This window comes from Henckelia pumila, chromosome 1 (genome assembly GCF_033568475.1).
Source record: "Henckelia pumila isolate YLH828 chromosome 1, ASM3356847v2, whole genome shotgun sequence".
Lineage (NCBI taxonomy): Eukaryota > Viridiplantae > Streptophyta > Magnoliopsida > Lamiales > Gesneriaceae > Henckelia > Henckelia pumila.
The window spans coordinates 103,787,941-103,810,660 of NC_133120.1; the positions used below are offsets into that span (position 1 = coordinate 103,787,941).

The following is a 22,720-nucleotide window of genomic DNA, read 5'->3' on the forward strand; positions in this document are numbered from 1 at the left end:
CAAATAAAAAAAGAAAGGTGACCTATGTTATTTGTTTAGAAGTTTCTAATAAATTTTTTTATTCACAAACGAAATTGTGAAAAAGGTCCGTTTCTGTTTTGGCTAATTGGCTTCTTTCTTTATAAATAGAGGCCCTCAAATATGGTACCTGATTATTTTACTTTTTGGATTTTTAATACACGAATTGAATAAGCAACAACCCATATTTTTTTAAGCTTCCAGCTGGTATGACAAATTTGTGACTTAGCTGGATGAGTGGCATATTAATAAGCATATATTGAATAAAACAAACTATATATAGTTGCCAATGTGTTACATTGAGGGAATCGGAGTACAGTTTTGGATCATTGTATAGGTTAAAATATTAGAATTATTTTATTTATAATTATAATATCTGATAAGGAATAAAAATCTTATATCAAACCCCATGCTAAGGACTAATTTCATTCAGTTGATTAGTATGAGTTTAAAATATTATCAATTATTAGTAGACGATTGTTGGAAGCCATAAATTTTATTTTCCTACTATATGGTGATGCATGCGTCAATTCAAATATATGTTGATATGTGACAAGACACTTAGATTTTGGAAATTCTTGAAGAGAATAAACGAAAATGCTTAAAATGGGTGTAATTGCCATTTTCATAATTTAAATAGCCATATTTCAATCTTAATCCTTTTATATTTGTTTATTTTACAAATTTTGTTTGGGAATGCTATATGATATCACACACTTTAACGCTATTAGCAACAGTCGACGTGTCCAACCATAATCAATGTTGTTTCCGATGAAAAAAATGAATAGAATTGTAAAACACGTAGAGATAGCGGACCATAATAGAAATTTGACTACTTGAAAAACCAAGATTATATTAGACCAATTCCTAAGATGAAAAAAATATAATTTTTCCTAATGAGGAAAATAATGTAATTAAGATCATTGAGTTCTGATGAGTTAAACGGTACTAATATAATCTTACGTATCCAGCATTTTAATTAAATCATTTCGGAGAAGGAATTTATTTTCTTATCCAATTATGAATGTTTGTTACTTCAAAAAGTCAAAATTATCAATAATATTTAAGTTTGCGGGATATAATCTAATTATCATAAGAAATTTTGGCCGTATAATCACTTGTTTTTAGAGGTTGTAAACACTATTGCATAAATATGTTGTGCGACAACTTGGTTAAATTCAGCATTGAAAGAATACCATGATATTGGGAGAAAAATGTATTTTCAGTAATATATGTTCATCTCTTTGTGATTTAAATCATTTATATCGTCAAACTTTAATCTTATATAACCTAATTTTTTTTTCTCCATATGGTGCTTACGTCTGTGGAGTCATATCAGCATTAATGAATGAAAAATAAAATTATCAAAACTTAAAAATACAAGACCAAGATTGAATTAAAGTTATTCGATTTGATAGAAAGATGCATTCTCTACTTAATTAGGGTTAATCTAGAGAATATATACTACGAGTTAGTCCTAGACTAGCCACTTGAACTGTAGAATTTCATCATTTGGCTAAAACAAGAATCGATACTGTTTTGTTTATTTTATATTTTTGTTGAGCTTATGTCAGATCTGTTTCTTTTTGTTGATAATGAATGATATATTTTTCTCCTAAAAAAAGGGTTCAAGATTCTTAAGCCTCCGCTATTGTTTGTTATTTTTCGTTGAAGTTGTTTCCTGTTATGCATATTTTGTTATATATTATATATTATGTTTTTTTTTTAACTGCAATGTATTCTCTATTGTGATGCGATAAAAAAGTTTCTGCATACAGTAATTTGGGAGACCGTACACGCATTTTTATAACCAATACAGTAAGGCGTCGTTTGATTTGAGATATGATACAAGTAATAACATATAAATAAGTAATATAATGTAATAAAAAAATAAATAAAAATGATAATTTTTTGACGTAAATAAAAAATAATAATTAAAATAGTATTTGATTTGATTGATAGATTATAATTTATTTGATTTGATTGATTAAATTTTATATAAAAATATTAAATAACTATTTTGTTTTTTTAACAATAAATAAAATAAAAATTATATTATTTATAAGGGATAAAATAATAATTTAAATTTAATGATTTGATTGATGTATGATAAATAATTAATGATTTGATTGATGTAAAATAAATAGTTAATATATGAATAAATAATATGATGAAAAGAACGTAAGATGAGATGTGATGAACTATACATATATTAGTAATATGATGAAGAGAACGATGCCTAATTAACTTCATTTTATAATTGCCCCAATCGATTATTCATGAACATGTTGAGAAATTTGAATTTATAGCTATACATGTATCTCATTTTGAAGTATTTATTTATAACACCAACATGACTTGAATCAGGCCGACGTCCAGAAGCATGTGTAACATTACCATAATGTATCAAAAACAGTTGACTAATGATAATTACAAATAAACATACAATTTCCAAGCTCATCCCAAGCAATGCCAGCCAATACATATATAACGGTATCCGATTTTAGAAAGATTCACATTAACACTTACTATTTACAACTTATAATAAGACCACTGGATATGAGAAATAAATATAAGGTATAAACTACATGTAATATAATTCTCGAACCTTGCTCACCTACTTAATGATCTTTTTCTCGTAACAGTCTTTATATCAAAACGTACCCGATTCCATTCTGCACTAGTTCAACCATGATCAATCCTCAGTCGCTTCAACTCGGCCACAAAACTGGGGCTGGACTTCAGTGTTTTGAGGGCGAGAGTCCTAATATCTTCTCGTGAACAATCTTGGGAAATACGAACAAGCTCCCACAGGGCTCCTCCAGTTATCATTTCCTTGGCATTGACCTCTGGAAATGAAGCAATTCCAGGAATTAAGGAAGGAACTGAGTCTTAATCCTATGATTCTTTGTTTAGAATGTAAAATGAAAAGGGTGTACCGTGCTGTGCTAGATGGCAAAGTGCTAGTTCAACGTGACGCCTGATAGGAGAAGCTTCGTTGTTAGCATTCAGTACAATCCACGGAAGGGCTCCATCTTCAATTAGAAGAGACCTCCCATTCTTAGCACCTGCAACAACCAATCTTTGATGCTCAGTTATTTACAGCCTTCAGGTTTCAAATTTGACAAAAGAAAGCAGTAGATTTCGAATTCCAAATCAAACTCTAAGAAAGATGTCATCCAAACTTAAATGGGAATTGGAAACCAGAACAGGCTACAAAAGGGAGCACTAGATATATCCGTATTTGTATGGTTTATAATTGCAGAAACAAGTTTATGTTTCATTGGATGGAAGCGTTCTCCAGGAGCCTAAAAACTTCACCTTGACTGGATGCTCTAGATTCACATTTAGCAAAATTCGCAATTCCTCGAGCAACTTGAGCAAGAACATCTGGATGTCTGCATCTAACCATTCCCAGAAGAGCCTTGATACCACCCTCAGCTCTTAGCTTCACTTGTAACTTATCTGAACATGTAAACTAGTTATTGTTAGAAGCAAACAATATAACCCAATAAAGCAATTTCTAGTTAAAAACATTGAATTCATTGTTCACAAAGGTGGCATGATGAGAGAGAGAGAGAGTCTAACAAACAATATAAGTATACAACCCAATAAAGCAATTTCTAATTAAAAACATTGAATTCATTGGTCACAAAGGCGGCATGGAGAGAGAGAGAGAGAGAGAGAGAGTCTAACAAACAAACAATATAACCCAATAAAGCAATTTCTAATTAAAAACATTGAATTCATTGGTCACAAAGGGGGCATGACGCGCGCGAGAGAGAGAGAGAGAGAGAGAGCTGATATTTACAGAAATACATGATAAAAAAATTCTATATTTTCTTGAGAGAGAGAGAGAGAGAGAGAGAGAGAGGTTCGATAGAGTTCTTGAGAACTTGGATCCTGATAAGAATTGGCTTTTGATGCAGGCGCAAACATGGGTAGAGGTAATTACCATTCCCACAAAGATTAGCAATGGCACCAGCGATCATACGGAGAGTCTGAGGATCCTCTGCACGAGTCGCTGTCAAAGACAACAAGCTGATGCCCCCTTGGGACATTATGAGCTCCTGATTATGTTCTGCCATTTACCATGAATCAAACTTGTAAGCAGGTGATAAAGTGTAAGATAAAAATTTTGCATGTGAGTTAGTCCAGTGTAGGCAATGAGAATTACCATTCATTGCGAGATTTGCGATTGCCCCAGCTGCAACCCTGTGAATGGTCTCGTCATTGGAGCTTTTCAGGATTGTTAGCAAGGATGCAAGTCCACCAGCCTCAACAATTCTTTCTTGGTTTGATTCTGCCGAAGCATAGATCAACGGAGGATGATAATTAAATGGTCAAAAGTAATGTGAGAAGATAACAAGTGTGACACATTACAAGAATATCAAGGTGGATCACACACATGATCACATATGAACGAATTTAGCGAATAGTGCGCAGTTAGCAAGTTCCTTCATTTGTTGTTTATGACTTGGTTGATAATCTGTTAGTAATTATTCGTTTAGAGAGGAAAACATGCTTTCACATATCGATTTCTTATGGGACCACCTCCATACAAATCAGGGTATCTTCACATCGCTTCTTTTTTGGAATGACAATGGAAGGAATCTAGCAACACTGGTTTGACACCAGAGAACAAGAATCTAAAGCCTCGTGAATCAGTAAGCTGCATTCCAAGACAAATCAACAGTTGATGAAGTGGAAAAGGCAGAGGAAGATACATACCACGGTAAACATGATATAACTAACTATTTCGGTATATTAGTCCCAAAAAACCTGACCAAGTGGGACAAAAACACAATCAAAGTAGTCCCAGGGATTTTACAATTCCCCGGCAATACCATCTCAATCCAGTCATCCAAAAATTTCTAAAACATGTGGTCGCCCAAGAAGTTTGGATCGAGACTTGGATGTTAAAAAGAGAACCAAAAGTGGAAAACAAAGAACGATAGGAGAAATTACATTTATCACCATCATTACCTTCTGCTGCAAGATTAGCCACTACTTTCACAGCATGAATGCGAACATCGGCATCTTCTGCTTCAAGTAACGACAATATCTTGTGAAGTCCGACTGTTGCAGTGCAGTAGATTTCAGCAGGAGATAACATTGCTAAGGATCAAGCCTACGATTATTCAGAAAAAATTGAACATGAGAAATTAGTACATTACCTTGTTCAAAAAGTTTCGCCATTGAGGCTCTCTCTCCATCTCCAGTGTCTCTTAGCTGTTCATGCTTGACCTGAGGGATGAGAGAATCCAGGCAGCTAGGTACTCGTCCATTCAAACCTCTATCTAGGTTTTTTCTTGTCTGTGCAACCAAAGAGATTAAGAAAGTTGATAATCTTCGCTCAAATCACAACAATAAACATCACAACAATAAACAGGTTTGTTCAGCAAGTAAAATTCTTGATATGCAAAAGGTGCTATTTCGTATTCAGTTGCAACAATTTTCCTGCCCAATATAGCTTAAACCACGCAAACCCATTGCACTCAGCACCAAAGAATAAGTCAATGTCACCCGAATATAAATAACTACATGTAAAATAGTCTGGAACTTGAAATTCATAGAATGTTAAAGCTCAGGTAAATAAGTTCTCAGACCAAGAAAATTAGTCAAAGATGAAAGGTGAGCGACTTCCACATAAGCATTCTTATTTTAAAAGATGGCTAACCAACCCAATGTCTCTAGCATCTCAATAAAGATGAGCACAATTAATTTACATTCTCTACTGTCAGTTCCATCTATTAGAACAATTGCATAAACAGTCGTTTTGAATCTTTCAACAAAGAATAAGGGCAACGGAGAATGCAAGGATGTTGAAGTATGGCCGTGGAGAATATTTTGTAGAATGATATTCAGTGAGAAAAAAAGATTAAGTGGAGGCGCTGAGCCATTGCCATTTTGGTACTATCATTTAGAAGAGAGTAGTGTCTGTAATGTTTTCAATGAAGAGTACTAAGCTCGCAAGTGCAGCCAATCAGCAGAACTAAGCCCATAAGTCCTGAATTGGCTAGGTTCCCAAGTTTAGGAATTGGCAACCAAATCAATTCTCACACATTGTTCTAAAAATACAAAAACAACCACATGCTCTGCATTAAAATTGAAATCTCTAAAGATTTTTTGGACAGAAGGCACTGTAGGCCCATGAATAGTCGATTTGGAAACATAGGTTTTTGTACAGTACAGGCATACCTCATCAGCATCAGAACTTATTTGCAGTAACTGACTTTGCAGAAGTGAGAGTTCATCTTCAAGTTTTTCTTTTTGGCATGCTTGATCTTCCAGCATCTTACGAAGATTCATAAGTTCAGCATTCCCAGAAGCCTAGAGATCCAGTTGATATTTTATCAGGTGGTAAACACGGCCATATTGAGGAATTTGAAATAATATGGTGAAGAATAACAATCGCACACTTAATTCACACCTCAGCTTTTTTCCAATGATTCAATTCACTTTTCAGTCTATCAGTTTCAGCTTCTGCAGCTTTCCGTAAAAGAGTTTCATTTTGAAGCTTCTTTTTAATCTCTGCCACTTCTCCAGAAGCAGACAGCATAGGAGACTGTGAGAATATAAAATTGACTAGAATTACTTTTACTGCCAGCACCAAGAAAGTAGCAAATTTATAACCAACTTTCCGAACAATAAAATATATATATTTAGAGCTCAAAGGAACGGAAAAAAGGGGAGAGAAAAACAAAACTTTCGATTATTTCTCTAAAAGAATTACATTCTGAAATTCTATAATAAAGTTCCTAAATTACGAAATGTACCTAACATAGAAAAGGGTTATTATAAAAGAAAGAAAGCAACAAACACAACCTGAATTCACTTCAGCCAGTTAATCATTTTTACATCATACTTTCAGAAGTCTACCTGATTAAAACAAGATCCGAGGACCTCTATAAAAGAATTTCAACTAGGAATATGGGGTCTCTTTAATAGCAACGTCATTTGTTTCTCAATCCTGTAGTTTAAAGATACTCAGATAAAGTTTTTTACGTTTTTAGATAAACCAGTGTCAGGTTAGAGGAACGGATTTTTTAGAAATAGAATTACTTATTCAATAGTATGTTGTCTTTATATCTATGTAACTCAACAAAATAACCTTAAACAATAAAACTTCAAAATAATTATGGTGGCATAAATTAGTAAAACAATGAAAACAGAGAAAGGCATGTAATAAATGAGTTGAGCAAATTAGATATTTCTTGTAAAAACGAGGAATATTTTATACTTTAAAAACTCATAAGCATTAACATCAGGAAACAGATGCAAGAAATTGGAACTCACCATTTTCGAACTGAAACTTTTCCTTGTTTCTCAATAAATGTGTGCTCTTAAACATGAAAAGATGCTCGTTTATTGTCATTCAATAAACAATAAAACAGGTAAAGACCTATTTTCTCTGCATCCAAACAAGCATACGAAAGAGGATCCAAAAATTCTGAAGTGCAGAATGAAGAAGTACGCCAACCTTAATTAAAAGAATTGCCAAAAGATTTCTAATTTTAGAACTTCATGTTTTACGAAGAGCAATGCCTTATCTTTAACACAAGAACTTTTAACTTTTCATATTGAAAACAAAGATTAACTCTTGCAGTTCACTTCATAATCAACTCCTCTTCCCTGAAAACGTTAAAATTGCAAGGGGACCTTAAAGAAAGTTGACAGTAAGCAAGTGACCAAGATCTTTAGGCATTTCAGCTGGTGCATGCAATGTAATATACTTCATTTCCAGCTTTATCCTTCCAAATTACTAGCAAAAGTAACGGGCAGTTATTTAAATCCCAAATCTCACAATAACGAGATGATGTTAACTGCCCCACCAAAGGCTCCTATGAGTATGACTATACACAAACAAATCGTAAATGAGATACCTCCCCATTTGACCTCTGATGGATGCCATTATCAGATGGACCAACTTTGAATTTTTGATGTCCATGCTTTTCTTGTTTTATCGCCCATTGTTCCTCAAGCTTCTTCACTGACTCTATATGGTCCTTTTGATACTTGAGTTTCTCCAGCTAAAAATAGAAAATACAAACAGATGAAGCAGGTAACTCATTAGATTCAAGAAATCATGAGCATAAGTGATCAAACCTTCATCTTTTTCATTGTTAAACCAAAGCTCATAAAATTTCCTAGATGTAACCCATCATAGTTCAGCTTAAACTCAGGTTTAAAATAACTGTAGGTCCCTTTCAAATCTCCAGTTCACAGGAGAAAAACTTGAAGTCATAGGCGATTGCCTACAAGTTTACAAACAACCAAACAAAGAGAAAAGTGTGCATATCAGCACACACATGCTAGTTTCCATAGTCTTAGAAACCCATAGCTTTTAGTCAGCCACATTAGGTGACACCTTCACCCACATTCTTCAATCCACATGTAGATATTGCATCTTAGAATGTATGGACTATAGGACTGTGATCTAAAATTTTTAACGGCTTATTAAATTGGGAATTTTAGGAAATAACAATTCAATAAATTCAATGCTAAACGAGTCTTATCATGGCTGAAACAATATGATTGAAAAGAAATCGTGAATGACGATACAACTGATAACATTAGACTTGCAACTACTTTAAAAACAAACAGATATTATGACAAATTTAATTTTTCTAGCTTCTTATTTTTGGTTCGTAGAAATGACATGAGTATGAATGGTTCAATAGTAGATACAAATTACGTAGACCGACGTTTCTCAAAAACAATGACAATACTAATATTGAGTTCCTTATTCCTGAGTTCCCTCTATAGTATCCTCAGAGTGAAAACACCATGTGTTACATGATGTGATACCAGATGAAATTAAGATGAGCACGACAACTGACGGATATTCGCACCAAGAATCATACCCCTTGAGAGCATTCACATACCTCCAGTGCATCAGCATAGTTCTGTTCCACCTCAGCAACACGTTTCTGTGCTTCCGAAGCTATCCTGTCAATCTCATCTTGAAACACTTTTTGTTGTCTTTCATGCTCAGCAATTAGCTTGTCCAACTGTATATCAAGCTTCCTTGACAAACTTTTGTAATCAAATTCTTCCTTAATTTTCAACATGTTCTCTACCTTCATAGCCTGAAATAAGTCGCAGAATCTTTATGTCATTAGTAATCTGTCCCATCTTAGCAATTTAAACAAAATGCGATACTTAATTATCATATAACCAAAATGCCATACTTAGTTTTCAAAAAAAAAATGCCATACTTCATTCTTAAAAAAATGACAAAAAGAAAACATTTTAAACCACTACAAATTTTTATAATGAAACTTTGGAAAGTACCAGTTAAACAACATAATAAAGCTAGATGCCCATTTGTTACAATGAATTACCCTTTGTCCAAACATTATGGTGCTGGATGTCTCTCCTCGATGTCGTGGTGATGGCCCAATAGTAATAATCAATGAGGTTCGAGCAGTGCCTGAAGATTGAAAATTAAGCTAAAAAAATTAGTGACGGAATTTTAAAGCATTTCCTTTCTTTATTTCTGTCTTCATTTTGTAAATAAAGGTTGTAAACATGGACAGCCATGCAAAGCTGCAAAATGCAGGAAGATTCCCGTCAACAACACCGGCATAAAATGCTATAAATCATTTTATCACCATTTCTCAAGCAGCATCACATAATTGGAACGCATCCTACTTGACATCCTGATATTCTAGCATTGAATAGTTGGAAACATATAGGTCCCCGATCGCATTTTTTTGGCAGAATCTGGATTCTGCTGGTGAGATGTTGTAATCACACAACCAACAAAAGTGCAATCAAGTTCAAGAAGGGAGGAGTGATTCAACAACGGCCATGAGTAATAGAAACTAAAAAATATAATTGGACATTCCTTTTGCAATAAAATGTTACTCGAAGCTCAAACAGACACATTCTAATATAAGGACCTCAATTGACAAAAAGAAGAAAATTGTGGGGGGAAAAGTAAAAACTGAGTGCACAGACCAGGACCAGATATTCTTCAGAAATTCAAACACCGTGTTTCAATAAATTCATCATCACTCTCCACTGAACATGACTTGAATATTCAGGTTTTCCAGGACATCATATCATAAAATATAAAATAACAAAGAGTAAGTGAGAGATGAAAGAGGAAATAGTCTACTGAAAAATCTTTCAGAATGGTCTTCTTTCACCAAAGTTTTACGTTGCGATATTTTGTTTTGTGCCACATGGTTCATAAAAACCTTAACTTCAGTAAATAATCACCTCCAAAAGAATCTCGAAGCAACCTTGTGAGCTTGGAGTCACGAACAGGAACATGTGCACTGTTCTCTGCCAATGCATTAATGCACTTCCCTAGTGCGCTCAAAGAGAGATTGATAGATTTTGCTTCTTCCAATGTATGACCCTCACTGCCTGCAAGATGGAAACAGTTCATTTTCAACAAAGGGAAGAAAAGTTAATGTGAAATTGAATCGTGGACATGCCAAATCCATTGCTTTTAACACTAGATTTTCTGCCAAGCACAACAAACGACCAGCGAATGTCCTATGTGGTCCCTTCCTCGAATACAGGGATAAGGAAGTGCACTTAAAACTTATCAGGGAAATATCTTACGCATGTGACTGTTGGAGCATCAACCTTTGAAATATACAAGTATTTGTGTATCAGAAAGGCAGAGGAACTTTCCCGTGCAACCAAGAAACTACATAATTAATAGATGGCTGGGGATGGGCAAACAAACCTTTAAAACTGGGAAAAAATCATTGGTTCGAGGACTATGGTTCTTCTTGTGGGACAAAATTCAGCACTCCTACTTACTTTTTAAAAAAGCACTTATTTTTAGTTTAGCCAGTGTAAGAGCATGGATTTAAGTTGATAGTGGCAGTCTTTTCCAAGGTTAACAAATTTTGACACCCAGAGATTTGGTTTAAATAAATTCAAACCCCTTGAGATTTGGAAAATTTGCATCAGCACTCTTAAAGCGATGGCATTGTAAGGTAACACTCAAGGAACAGTGTGTCCTAAAAATTCAAACTTCATCGATGTGACGGTGTCTACTAAAACACCCAACATTGGCATATATTTAATTAACCGTTTTTGCTAAATGGCTTTAGTGACAAAAATTCTTGGAAAGAATTGGTAGAAGAAACACAAAGACAAAGATTCATCCAAGAACTTATGACTGAATGTTCACGATGGATCCAAAATCTGCAAAATAAAATAACCAATCTAACATTGGTTACTGATATGCTGCATCAAAAAATATGCATATTCCCCACAATGTCATAGATAACCTGATTTGTCGATGCGCTCTGAACCAGCAAGGTCCACAATGACTAGTTTACTTTTCCGTACAATGGGAGGCTTCAGTGTTTTACTCGTCAGAGTAATGCTGCCATTTTCACTTGAAAGAGAAGAATTTCTTCCCTTAACTGACCTCTTTATATGTACCTGAAAATGAAAAAAAGGTTCCAACACAAGAGTTTCAATTTTTTTTAAAAAAGGTACTAATATAGAACAAAGGATAAATGTAGAAATGAATAACGTTCACCAGTAAAATGGCATGGCTCCGCGATGATTCTGTATTTAATTTTGTGTTCGCAGCATAACGATGAGCTTCCCCTAATTGCAGTAATTCCACGAAACTCTTTTGATCCCTAATTTCTACTAGTGTTGCACCTGGTACAGAAACATCTCCATTTTTTGGATCTTCCACAATAGAAATATTATCATTACTTGGATTAAGGAGGTCCTGTATCGTTTCCATATAAAGCTGCATATATTTAGGAACAGAATCAGTGTTGCCCACGAAGATATGCCCAAAAAAAAAACCTCAAACTACTCAAGTCAAACAACCAGCGATAAAGAAGAAATGTTGATGAAAAGAAAGTGGGGTGCAAGAAAATGCAGTTTGAAAGGGGAATAACATTCTTCATCAATGACAACCTGCAAATAAGAGACAGAAACCAAATCATTCTCTGGTGATACTTCTACCAATATGTCTTCCATTGCTCGCAACATTATTCCACGATCAGCGGTGTCTTCTTTTCCTAGTCTTCCAAGAGTGTAAGTTTTTCCTGTACCAGTCTGTCCATATGCCATAACTGTTCCGTTGTAACCGTCCAAAACACTCTGCAGAAAACAATCACCGTTGGTGTATGTTATATAACTAACGTAATGATCTAGAACGTTCAGAGGTGGATGGGGGGTAAGCAACATGGAAAATAAACAACACTGTAATCAAAGAAAATTTAAAAGTCCATGTGATAACAACACAACATTAACCAGGCACAACTCAGAGCAGGAACACGGGGTGAAATGATATCTTAGATATTTACAGTTTAGGACTCAGGATCATCAGTGAGGCAAAAGGTGAAAGACTAAGAACATATTACCAGGTCGAGTCCTGAGGAGAAAATGGGTAAATTAAGAAGATAAGAACAGTATGCGCATCCCACGAAAGCACATCAGAGTTCGGGAAAATAATTTCGAAATACTGGTATCAGACAACAAAGAATGTTCTAAAAAGTCAATTCATAAAAAATAGAATTGTCATTTGTTCAAGGTAGGGAGACAACCGGCCCAGACCATAACTCATCAAGACTTCAAATAGGCGTCAACATCCTGCCAACCTTTGTACAAGTGTCCTTTAGGAAAGTATCAAGCACCATTTGCAACTCAATAACAATTAAAAAAATGTTCGCCATTGGAATTCAATCACGTGACCAGGAAACATCTACAAGAACAGCATGAAAAATTCATGCTAAAATTTATAGTGTTCCAATATTGAGAATCAGCATAAAAGTCATAAGCCATGTTTGTAATTACCTCCACAACGGGCTTCGCTACAACTTCGTACACACGCTTTTGAGATGAAAACTCAGTTAATACATCATCAAACTCAAAAGTATCAGAATCCCAATTGTTTCTCCGGAGCTTCAACCGCTTAAGCTGAAAAGGAGGAAAGAAAATCAAATCTGATACAAATGTGAAAATTTCCAATTTGAATCACAGAAATGATCTTCTGTTTATAGCAAAATGAAATATCTGGATACAATGGCAGCCAGGATCTACCTCCGGTTGCAATTCCACACAATCGGCAAAATCAACATCTTCCACCATCTCTTCAGCATTTCGAGGCCTTAATCTAACAGCAACTCGAACCCTCCCGGAAACTGCTTCAAAGATTTCAATATTTGAATGATACGTAAACAACAATTTACAGATAATATCATGTCCTAAGGACAGCTAAATAGAAGGGCATGCCAATAGAAATAGCAATATTCCTTCTATTCATGATGAAATCACTCATGTTTTTTATTTGAAGTGCTGTATCATAGTGGTGATAGTTATGCCCACTTGACACTTCTATATATCTTTCACAGGAATATGATTTCACTATTTTGAATGGAGAAGGCCTTAAACAAATTTCAGAAGTCATATTGCCACGAAAAACACATAAATATGAATCTGATTACTAGTGCCGTCGAATCAGCTTACATCAATGAAAAAAACGACGGAATTAAATGCCGGGAAGCAAAAAGTAAATCAGTGATTTAAATATAACTAGTACATGCAATCTGTGCAAACAAAATACTTAAAAAAAGGGAGAGAACACCCGAAATATGGAAAGAACAAGGGAACTAAATGCTACAGTTAAAACTCTTAGGTTCCGAATGAGACAAAAATATCCCTCATTGGTTCTAAAAATACTTTCCCTTTCTTAGCAGATAGCTCTGCCACAGCTGAACTATTGAGACCTCTCAAAGCAATTAAGTACACTAACAACGGACCCAACATGGACCAAAATCGACCAAGGGGAATTATCGAGGGAACCCCAAACCTTGCTTGCAGGAAGCTGAGATGCATTCGAGAAAAACACAATCCTCCGAAATCAACTTCGAAAAAAACCAATGAATAAAAACTAAATTCTCGCCTGATCTTCTACAATTATGACCTACAGTTCACACACACACACACACACACACACACATTGAACAAACCATTAAAAATCAAATCTTTACATTGCGCCACAACTGACACACACAGAAACATTCCAAAAACGAGATTCGCTAAGCCTTAAACAAAAATTTGACACAAACAACCAACACCCACCTCATATTTCACTCAAGTGCATCAATTAAACTTTACCAGCAGAATCATCTCGGCTTGTGCCAACTGAACCGGGGCTGCTGCGCCGTAAACCAGAAGAAGCAGACGAATGCTGCACTTTTGACTTAAAAGAAGACGACGATGAAGAAGAAGGGGAATATTTAGGATTGTAATTGTCAATCTTCATAGCTCCTCCTCTGGATACGCCGCTGCCATTTCTGAAACTAGCGCTCGACATTTCCTTTGGCTTTCTTTCTTCCACCTTTCCTACAATTCACATAATTCCTCCTTGCTTTCCAGCAAAGTGATCAAGAAATTTTGAATGAAAGAGAGTTTTGCTTTGCTTTGCTTTGCTTTGGTAGCACAGCACAGTTGAAGATGTGAACTGAAAATTGGAATTTATTTATTTATTTATCTTTTTAAAAAAAAATAAAAAAATTTATTCCTTTTTTTATCTTATGTAAGAAATTTATGTGTGACATTAAAATTTTTAAATATTTTCAAAATAATATTTTTTAAAAATAATATGCTGTTATAATTATGTGTTATAATTGGATTTTGAATGTAAAAAATTATGAAAAGATTGTGAAATAATTGGGTCATGCCAATTAATTTCCCTGCAAAAGACACAAACGAGTTTGTTAACTTAATTTTTTTTATAATATCCTTTAATGCGTTATTGAATGTGTTTATTAGTGCTAAATTAATAATAGTAAATACTCCATGCTAATTAATTATTTTCTTATTTTTATCCAACTTTAACGTGCATTTATTTAGTTTCCTTGTTACATCAGAAGGACAAACCATATGTAGACATCTTATAAAATTTTTTATATAAATAAATTGAGTCACGTATTTTTCTAAGTAAAATTTATCAATTAATATATCCACCATAAAAACTTTAACAAAACGTATCTCTCATTATATGCCAACTTTTCTTTCACTAAAATGTTCATTTCCCACAAAATCATTAGGTTTAAAATAACTAACATACCCCAAAAAAAAAAAAAAAAAGAACTTCAAACGATAAACTTTAAATAAAAAAGTTATTTTCACCTCTTTATATTTCACATGAAAACTTATTATATTTACTTTATATTACAAATTTAATCTGCATACATCATACATGCATATTGTTCGGGACTTAAATTAATGATTCACGAACAAAATAGTCCCTAAATTAAATCTTGGATGGCAAGTAATTTGAAACGAGACAAGTGTACGTGTATAAAGCGAAGGAGCATTGGAACTTCAAAGGCGCCAAAAGGGCTGTTTATTTCACTATATATTCATAAATTTAATGTTTTTTTAGTTACAAATCCTTCGTTTTGATCATAATTAATGGGATAAATTACACAAACTGGAGGGCCACTTCCCCCATTTACTTGACATGCATGATTGCCATTTTGCGACGTGAATAATTACATTTCATTTCTTTTTTTTTTTTTTGTGAATTTTATTACGCTATGCCCGTATATTAATTAATTAATAATTATGTGCGGTTTTTTCTATATAAAAAAATAACAGATGATATTATCGGGAAAATAATATTTTGAAAAGAATGTCACGTCCTTGTATTATGCTTATATAAATTCTCCAACCGGAAGAGGATACTGGAGTATTTATATAAGTCGACGGTGAAAGTGGTGTATGATATAGAATTTTTTGGGTCCGAAACTCTTATCAAGACAGAAATGTGACAAACCCCCTCCATTTTAAACGAGTATTCTTATTTAATTGTTTTTTTGAAAAGCATAGTCTACAAACAAATTTCTCATTTTATATTATTTAATCAATTACTCCCTAGCTTCCGTCTCAATTATATTGTCTACGTTTTTTTTGTTTGTCCCAAATATATAGTCATACACCATATTTAGTAATACTTTTTTACATTTTTTTTTACTAATATACCCCTATTAACTACACCTTGAAAATTGTGCAATCATTTTTTAATACATTAAATAGGAATAAAATAGGAAGTTTATATAAAATTTACTTTCCCAATAAATTTTTCTTAATTCGTTTGAAAACTAAAACAAGACAACATATATGAAACGGAGGGAGTAAAAAATAATTGCACGTTTTCTAAATGAATTGAGACATATAAGACGTAAATAAAAACATGAATAATGTTACTAAAAATATAAATTGGATTATATACTCTCGCGTCTGGACAACGAAAAAAAAAAAAAAAAAAAGGTCTACATAATTGGGACACGGAAGAGAATAATACTATGATTTTGTTAGATTCAAAAAAAGTTGATGTATATTTTGTGCCAGGATTTATATCATCGGATCCTATCAATATATTTTGAACCTTTCACAGAAAACAATAGGGATGGATTCGAAGAGTATTAATTATATGTTAGATTGTTGCAAGCGAAAACAATAATGGAGCTCGATCAAATCCAAAAGGCCACCCAACTTTAATTTAAATTCGAAGATGCAAATCCAATTTAATATGGTCCACCGAGTGCATTTGTTGTGTTCATGTTCTTCATAAATTTAATTAATGGCTTGCGGTTTTTAAGGTAAGAAGGGGTGGGCCATGGAATTCATTGTACATATATTCTGTCCCATTAAATTAGAAAATTTCGTTGGAGGCAATTTTAAGGTGTGACAAAAATAGATGATTTAATTTTAGTTCAATTTATATAATAAATATGTGCGTAAATTATACATTATTACATAAACGATAATATAATTTAGTTGTTCTGATTCAAATCAACTCAATACGAGTAAAATTGTATATGAAAAAAAAACAAATATTATTTTCATTCTATTCGTTTTCAATCATAAATGCACTAGAAGTACACTTGAATTGAAAGATTTCATATCCATAGATTTTGATTATAATTTTATTATTAAAGATGAACCAATAGATTAATTTTAAATTATATATATTCTACTTATTTACACATTAATTATATATATGTATGTATGTACATATGTATACATGCATGGACGGACCCAAAAACTTTGTTAGGAGGGACACAATTACTATAAAATTACAAAAGTATAATTTATATAAATATAAACTAAAATAAGGGCAGAAAAGTTCAAAATATCATCAATTCAAATGTGAATTACAATTGACCTTTACAAACTTTTATTTTTTTTTTAATAATAATTCATGATACAATCATTTGATAAGTTACTAATTAAAAATATATTAATATATACACCATCAAATATATCATTACCAAATTCAATTTTAAAAGCTTATAAATTTAATTAATTAATTTAGTAGTTAAGATATATATTAATTACACATGAAAATTTTTTTGAGGGCCCTAACTAGACCTATTATGGGTCTGCCACTGTATATAAACAGTAGAATAAATTTCAAATTATACCATAATTTGGTAAATTTGAAATTCAGTATAATTAACATGAAATATAATATATAAATATGAAAGAGCTAGGTGAATCATGTGAAGCTTATGAATCTATGATCATATTTTTTAAACAACAAATACATTTGAAATAATAAATTTGAAATCCTTCCAACCAAATATAATCTTGTATTGTGACGTGTCTTATTAAATTTTGAGACTGACTACTGGAATTTGAAGATTATCTCATTGGGAATTTGTTTTTTTTAAAAAAAAAAATAAGTAAATTTTAAATCTGATTTCTGATAACCAACATAAATATATCCTTGATTATAATTTCAATTACATATCGAAAACGAATATATTTTGAATTATGAACAATTAGTAATGTGTATCGAAATTATCCGTGTTTCTTGTGTTTTGAGTAATTGCAATAAGAAAAATAAAGTGTGCGATGTACCAATGATAATGATGAAATATTACCTAACGTCTTAAAAAAGAAGCACAGCCCGATTTACGCTTTATGATTCTCACCAAAAAAAACTTGCTGATTGTGTAAGCAATTATGCCACTCTATGAAAATTCTATAAGTTAATCTATCATCTACAAGTGACAATTATTTTTTAAAAATCATGTTAGACGTTATATAGGTAAAACACAAGGCCATCCTACATTTGGACCCATTATTTTATGGATGATTGCTTGGATTATTTCCGTTTTCATCGATTATGAATTATAAAACGCGATGATCGGGCTGATATCTTGGTGAAGTTGTATTTTAGCTTCTTTTCGATTTATACAATTATCGAAATAGGAAAGAGGTTAAGTAAGAACACATTCAAGACTATTAAAAGTAAAAAATCCTCAATTCAAATATATGGGCGCATGCAAAATGTTATCCTAGCTACTTTATTGTTACATAGCAATAGTTGAAGATGGAATATTGAAGGCTATATTAGTTTAATATTCAATGTGGAATAGTTGTAATATTGCCAACATTTGGGATTCTGGTGAACTCGATTTCTGCGGTGACTCACTCTAGACGAATTTCACTCATATTTATTCAGTTCATGCATATACAACCTCTAATTCTCCTTTTTCGCTACGCCATCTCTCAACGAAATCACTGATATTAGGTTATAAACTCAATCAAGAGATGTTCAATCATAAAAAAAGTTGCTAATTGGATGGTATAACCTCATAGGTTTATAAACCACTATTTTAATTAGTTTAACAATTCAACCTAAAACGATGGGTGGGGGAGGAGGTGTTAGGTAGTAGGGGGTACTACATGACTTTGAGCGTTGGATTACAATGAATTTGATTACAACTCATGAAGTGAATATAGTTGAGTAGTGGAAAAGCCTTGAAGGGAAAGATAAGTTGGGTCATTGATAGGGATTTTGCATCACCATTTAATTGAGCTAGAATTCACTATCATATCGTGTGATGCGTGGGGTCCAAATTTATATATATTTTATTATTATTTTATTATTAGCACATCGTATTATACATGTACGTGTTGGTATATAAATAAATGCTGAAGTGATTTACAAGATAGATGTTATTTATGATGTTAGTTAGATGTACATATATATTTCTTTATAAAACCCATGTTATATGAGCACATTAATCTATCATTTTCAATATAGGTTTCAAATACAAACTATATTTTCTTCAATCTATACGTGGTATATTAAGGTAGTGTACTAGTGTTGTCTAGTTTTGTATGCTTTAAATTTGGGGTTGGGATCGGATCTAAGTTGTTCATTTGACGTATATATGAAACGCTTTAATTAGATTAATGTTGATATTGTAGTTATTCGGGGATCCCAATATTATATTAAAGTTATTTTTCGTAATGAGCAAATACTAGTTGTAATGATACAAACACAAAGCATTGAAACTTTTCTCGCAACTCATATATTGACAGAGTCGATGCCTGTCTCAATATCTTGCACGTATTGCGAGTCATTCTCGGAACCAATGCATCAATGCTGAACACATACAATATGTGAATAATACGATAATTAATGATCGAGAAATATTAGAATTTATTTGTTGCCATAAATTTCGAGCAAAAACACCGTAAATCTAGCTTCTAAAGGGTGTTTAAGTTTGTGTAGTAGGTGAGGACTTGACTAGAGATCAAAAGTTCGATTCTTCCTACCAGTCCCGGACTTGTAGTGTTAAATTTGAGGCGAGTGCCTCGGGCCCCAAAATTTTAAAAAATTATCAGTATAGTATATAATTAATTCATTGTTGGAAATTTTTGTTTTCAATTAAAATTTTGAATGCAAATTAAATTGTTGTCGATGAATGTGAGAGTGTCATTTGACTCTCCACATTCTAGAGTTAATTTGGGATTTTTGGCTATTCACATTCTTGAGTTAATTTCAAGATTAATTGAGTTAATTAATCTTGCATGATTCTTTGTGTGTCTTTTGAAGCTTATAAATAGTGTGTTCATTTCCTCGATCCACATACACAAAAATATTCAAGATTTCACTCAATCATTCTCTTGCATTTCATATTGTTAGCTTCTCATTTGGCCTCCGTTAAGTTTTGGTGATAAAGTGAATGTACGATTCGCGTTCGTCGGAGTAGTGAATTTGTGCTTAGTTTGCTACTGGTTCAACCGTTGTATCTTGGAAAACAAACGTCTGTACGTATTGATCCTCAAGCATCTTGTGGAGGCGACGAATATGTTTTAAGAAAATTGTACTTAGCTACAGGCCTCGGGTTGCTTTAAAGTTTTCTTATTATTTCTTGTTCATTTTATTGTTTACTCTTGTTGTACTGTTTCTATTATATATTCACGTTTTTTGAGTTTAACATTTTGGATAACATTCATAACTTCATCCCATAAATAATAATTAATGGATAATAGCATGTAATGAAAACGTGAAGTTTCACTGTCTATTTATTTTTTTATCTCTCGTAAACATTCAGCAAGAATCGTTAATCAATCTGAAATATCTATTTAGCAAGTTCCCTCTAAAAAACAAATTCCCACTATTTTATGATAATCAAGCTCGCTATCACTCGATCTCTATTTATCGATTCGTTTCAGGATATTTTCCAACACTTGACTGCATAATTTTTGTGATCCATCAGAAGTTGTATTTACCGAAATAGGGTTTTTTAAGTTGAAGTTGTGCGAAACTCATCTCCGATCAACTATGTTATATGAAAGATAAATGACTTGTCTATGCATCAATCAAGAAAAGAAGTGTTTGATAACACTTATTATGCAAAATTAATCAGTATTTTTGCTTCCAAAACTAAGAGACGAATATTCAAGTGAATATGCATTAGTTCAAAACATGAATTTCACATTTTGTTTGGATGATTTTGACTTTATTAGTATTTGTTTATGACATATTTTTATCTTTTTTTAATTTTATTTGTAGAAGTCATCTTATTTATACTATCATATTTATCGATAAAAAAATTGTTGGGAAAGATAGTCAAAATCAATTGACTTTTATGTAGCAGAAGCTTTTGATTCTTTTCCCCTTCAGTGATACTATCGGATCAAAGTGTTTCCATGATATCAATATCAATCAAGATAATATGTACGAATACGAACGACACAATGATTTTTACGTGAAAAACTCAAATTAGGGAAAAATCACGGGACCGAAGTCCACCAAGAAAATTTCCACTATATCAATAATGGGTACAACTCATTCCTAGAATAATAGGAGATAACAACAACGCTCCCTATAACAACTTAGGGGATACCAAGAACTTCAAGAACAACGATTCTTGGATGACATACTCGATCTCACTTTACAAGTGGAACTCATACAAATCTAATCACGTAGAAAATTCTTTCTGATGTGGAATATCGGACATCGCCGCAACCACAGAACATACTAAAATTTATCTAAATGAATAGGCTACAAAAAACACTCTATATTGCTTGTGTTTTTGGGATTTCTTGGGATGGTTTTGAAACAATGGTTTTGGGGTGTATTTATAGGCAAGATTTTGGATGTTAGGTAAAGTGTGAAACCATGACAATATGAATGGTATCAAGTTTGGTAGCCATCAAGTTTGAGTTGAATTGTTGAATCCAAAATGAATTGAATTCCAACAATTTGGAAATCTTTGACTGTTTGTAATGTCATCTTTCCATCAAGAGCAGAATTACTGAGCGATACCACAAGAGTATCCCAACTGTCTGGCAAAGAGCTCAGTAATAACAGGGTTGTAACTTCATCATCTAGGGCAATCTTCATGGTGGTAGATTTGTTGATTAAACCCTGATAAGTATTTAGGTGCTCCGTCATATTTGCACCTTCTTTGTATCTGAGTCGTGCGATACTTCTGATAATTGAGGCTTTGTTCAAGACATTCTTTCTCTCAAACATAGCTTCAATTTTTCTCCACAAAGCATCAGCTTTATCTTCGTTTGCAAAGTGATGGAAGATACTATGTTCGATAAAACGTCTTATGTAACCGACAGTTTTTCGATGTAGTATAATTCATTCTTCATTTGATTGATTTTCTGGCTTGGCTTCATCACCACTCAATGGCAAGTACAAATCTTTGCAATATAACAGATCTAGCATGATCGTCTTCCATATGAAATAGTTTGACCCGCTCAGTTTGAACATCCCTCCAAGGGGCTCCTCCATTGGACGTGGCTCTGATACCACTTGTTGGGAAAGATAGTCAAAATCAATTGACTTTTATGTAGCGGAATTTTTGATTCTTTTCTCCTTCAGTGATACTATAAGATCAAAGTGTTTCCATGATATCAATATCAATCAAGATAATATGCACGAATACGAACGACACAAGGATTTTTACGTGAAAAACCCAAATTAGGGAAAAACCACGGGACCCAAGTCCACCAAGAAAATCTCCACTATATCAATAATGAGTACAACACATTCCTAGAATAATAGGAGATAACAACAACGCTCCCTAAAATAACTTAGGGGATACCAAGAACTTCAAGAACAACGATTCTTGGATGACATACTCGATCTCACTTTACAAGTGGAACTCATAAAAGTCAATTAATTTTGGCTATCTTTCCCAACAAAAATATATGAATGTTAAGCTTTAAGGGTACCAAATTTTTTTTATGTTTGTCTCAGACCTCAAAAAACTCAGGTCCGGCACTGCCCCCTACCAACATCTTTTTGGACTAGTTAGCCTATCGCACAAGACTTACCTAGTGCGATTTACCTGACTATCGTAGTTTTCAAGCTATTATGTTAGTTTGAGAGTTTATCCAACACACACCGAAAAATAGTGATTATAGATTTCCA

At 33.1% G+C, this 22,720-nt stretch overlaps 1 protein-coding gene across 3 annotated transcripts; it reads right to left on the reverse strand.

The window, feature by feature from the left end:
* Positions 1-2,439: 2,439 nt before the first annotated feature.
* Positions 2,440-14,460, reverse strand: LOC140874202 (kinesin-like protein KIN-UA). 3 transcript variants are annotated; one of them, XM_073277491.1, is made up of 19 exons: positions 14,137-14,460; positions 13,060-13,160; positions 12,814-12,936; positions 11,932-12,117; positions 11,537-11,758; positions 11,280-11,436; positions 10,249-10,398; positions 9,366-9,454; positions 8,907-9,110; positions 7,905-8,051; positions 6,452-6,586; positions 6,220-6,351; positions 5,196-5,334; positions 5,005-5,097; positions 4,196-4,321; positions 3,974-4,099; positions 3,340-3,483; positions 2,958-3,086; positions 2,440-2,867 (listed from the first exon to the last, which is right to left on the reverse strand). In XM_073277491.1, exons 1-19 carry the CDS (start codon positions 14,333-14,335, stop codon positions 2,704-2,706), a joined length of 2,766 nt encoding a protein of 921 aa, XP_073133592.1. In that variant the 5' UTR covers positions 14,336-14,460; the 3' UTR covers positions 2,440-2,703. The 3 variants fall into 3 exon arrangements, with proteins under 3 accessions (XP_073133592.1, XP_073133587.1, XP_073133595.1); XM_073277486.1 differs by having other exon boundaries at positions 13,060-13,163; XM_073277494.1 differs by having other exon boundaries at positions 14,101-14,231.
* Between the last annotated feature and the right edge of the window lie 8,260 nt (positions 14,461-22,720).

Bases quoted from the DNA above. Each gene is read 5' to 3' on its own strand.
- LOC140874202 (XM_073277486.1), bottom strand. From the start codon at position 14,335: ATGTCGAGCGCTAGTTTCAGAAATGGCAGCGGCGTATCCAGAGGAGGA. The intron at 11,437-11,536 runs GTGAACGTTATT...TTTCATTTTCAG, and splicing joins GGAGCCATGCCATTTTACTG to GTACATATAAAGAGGTCAGT. The intron at 6,587-7,904 runs GTATCTCATTTA...ATATTCTCACAG, and splicing joins ATCAGAGGTCAAATGGGGAG to TCTCCTATGCTGTCTGCTTC.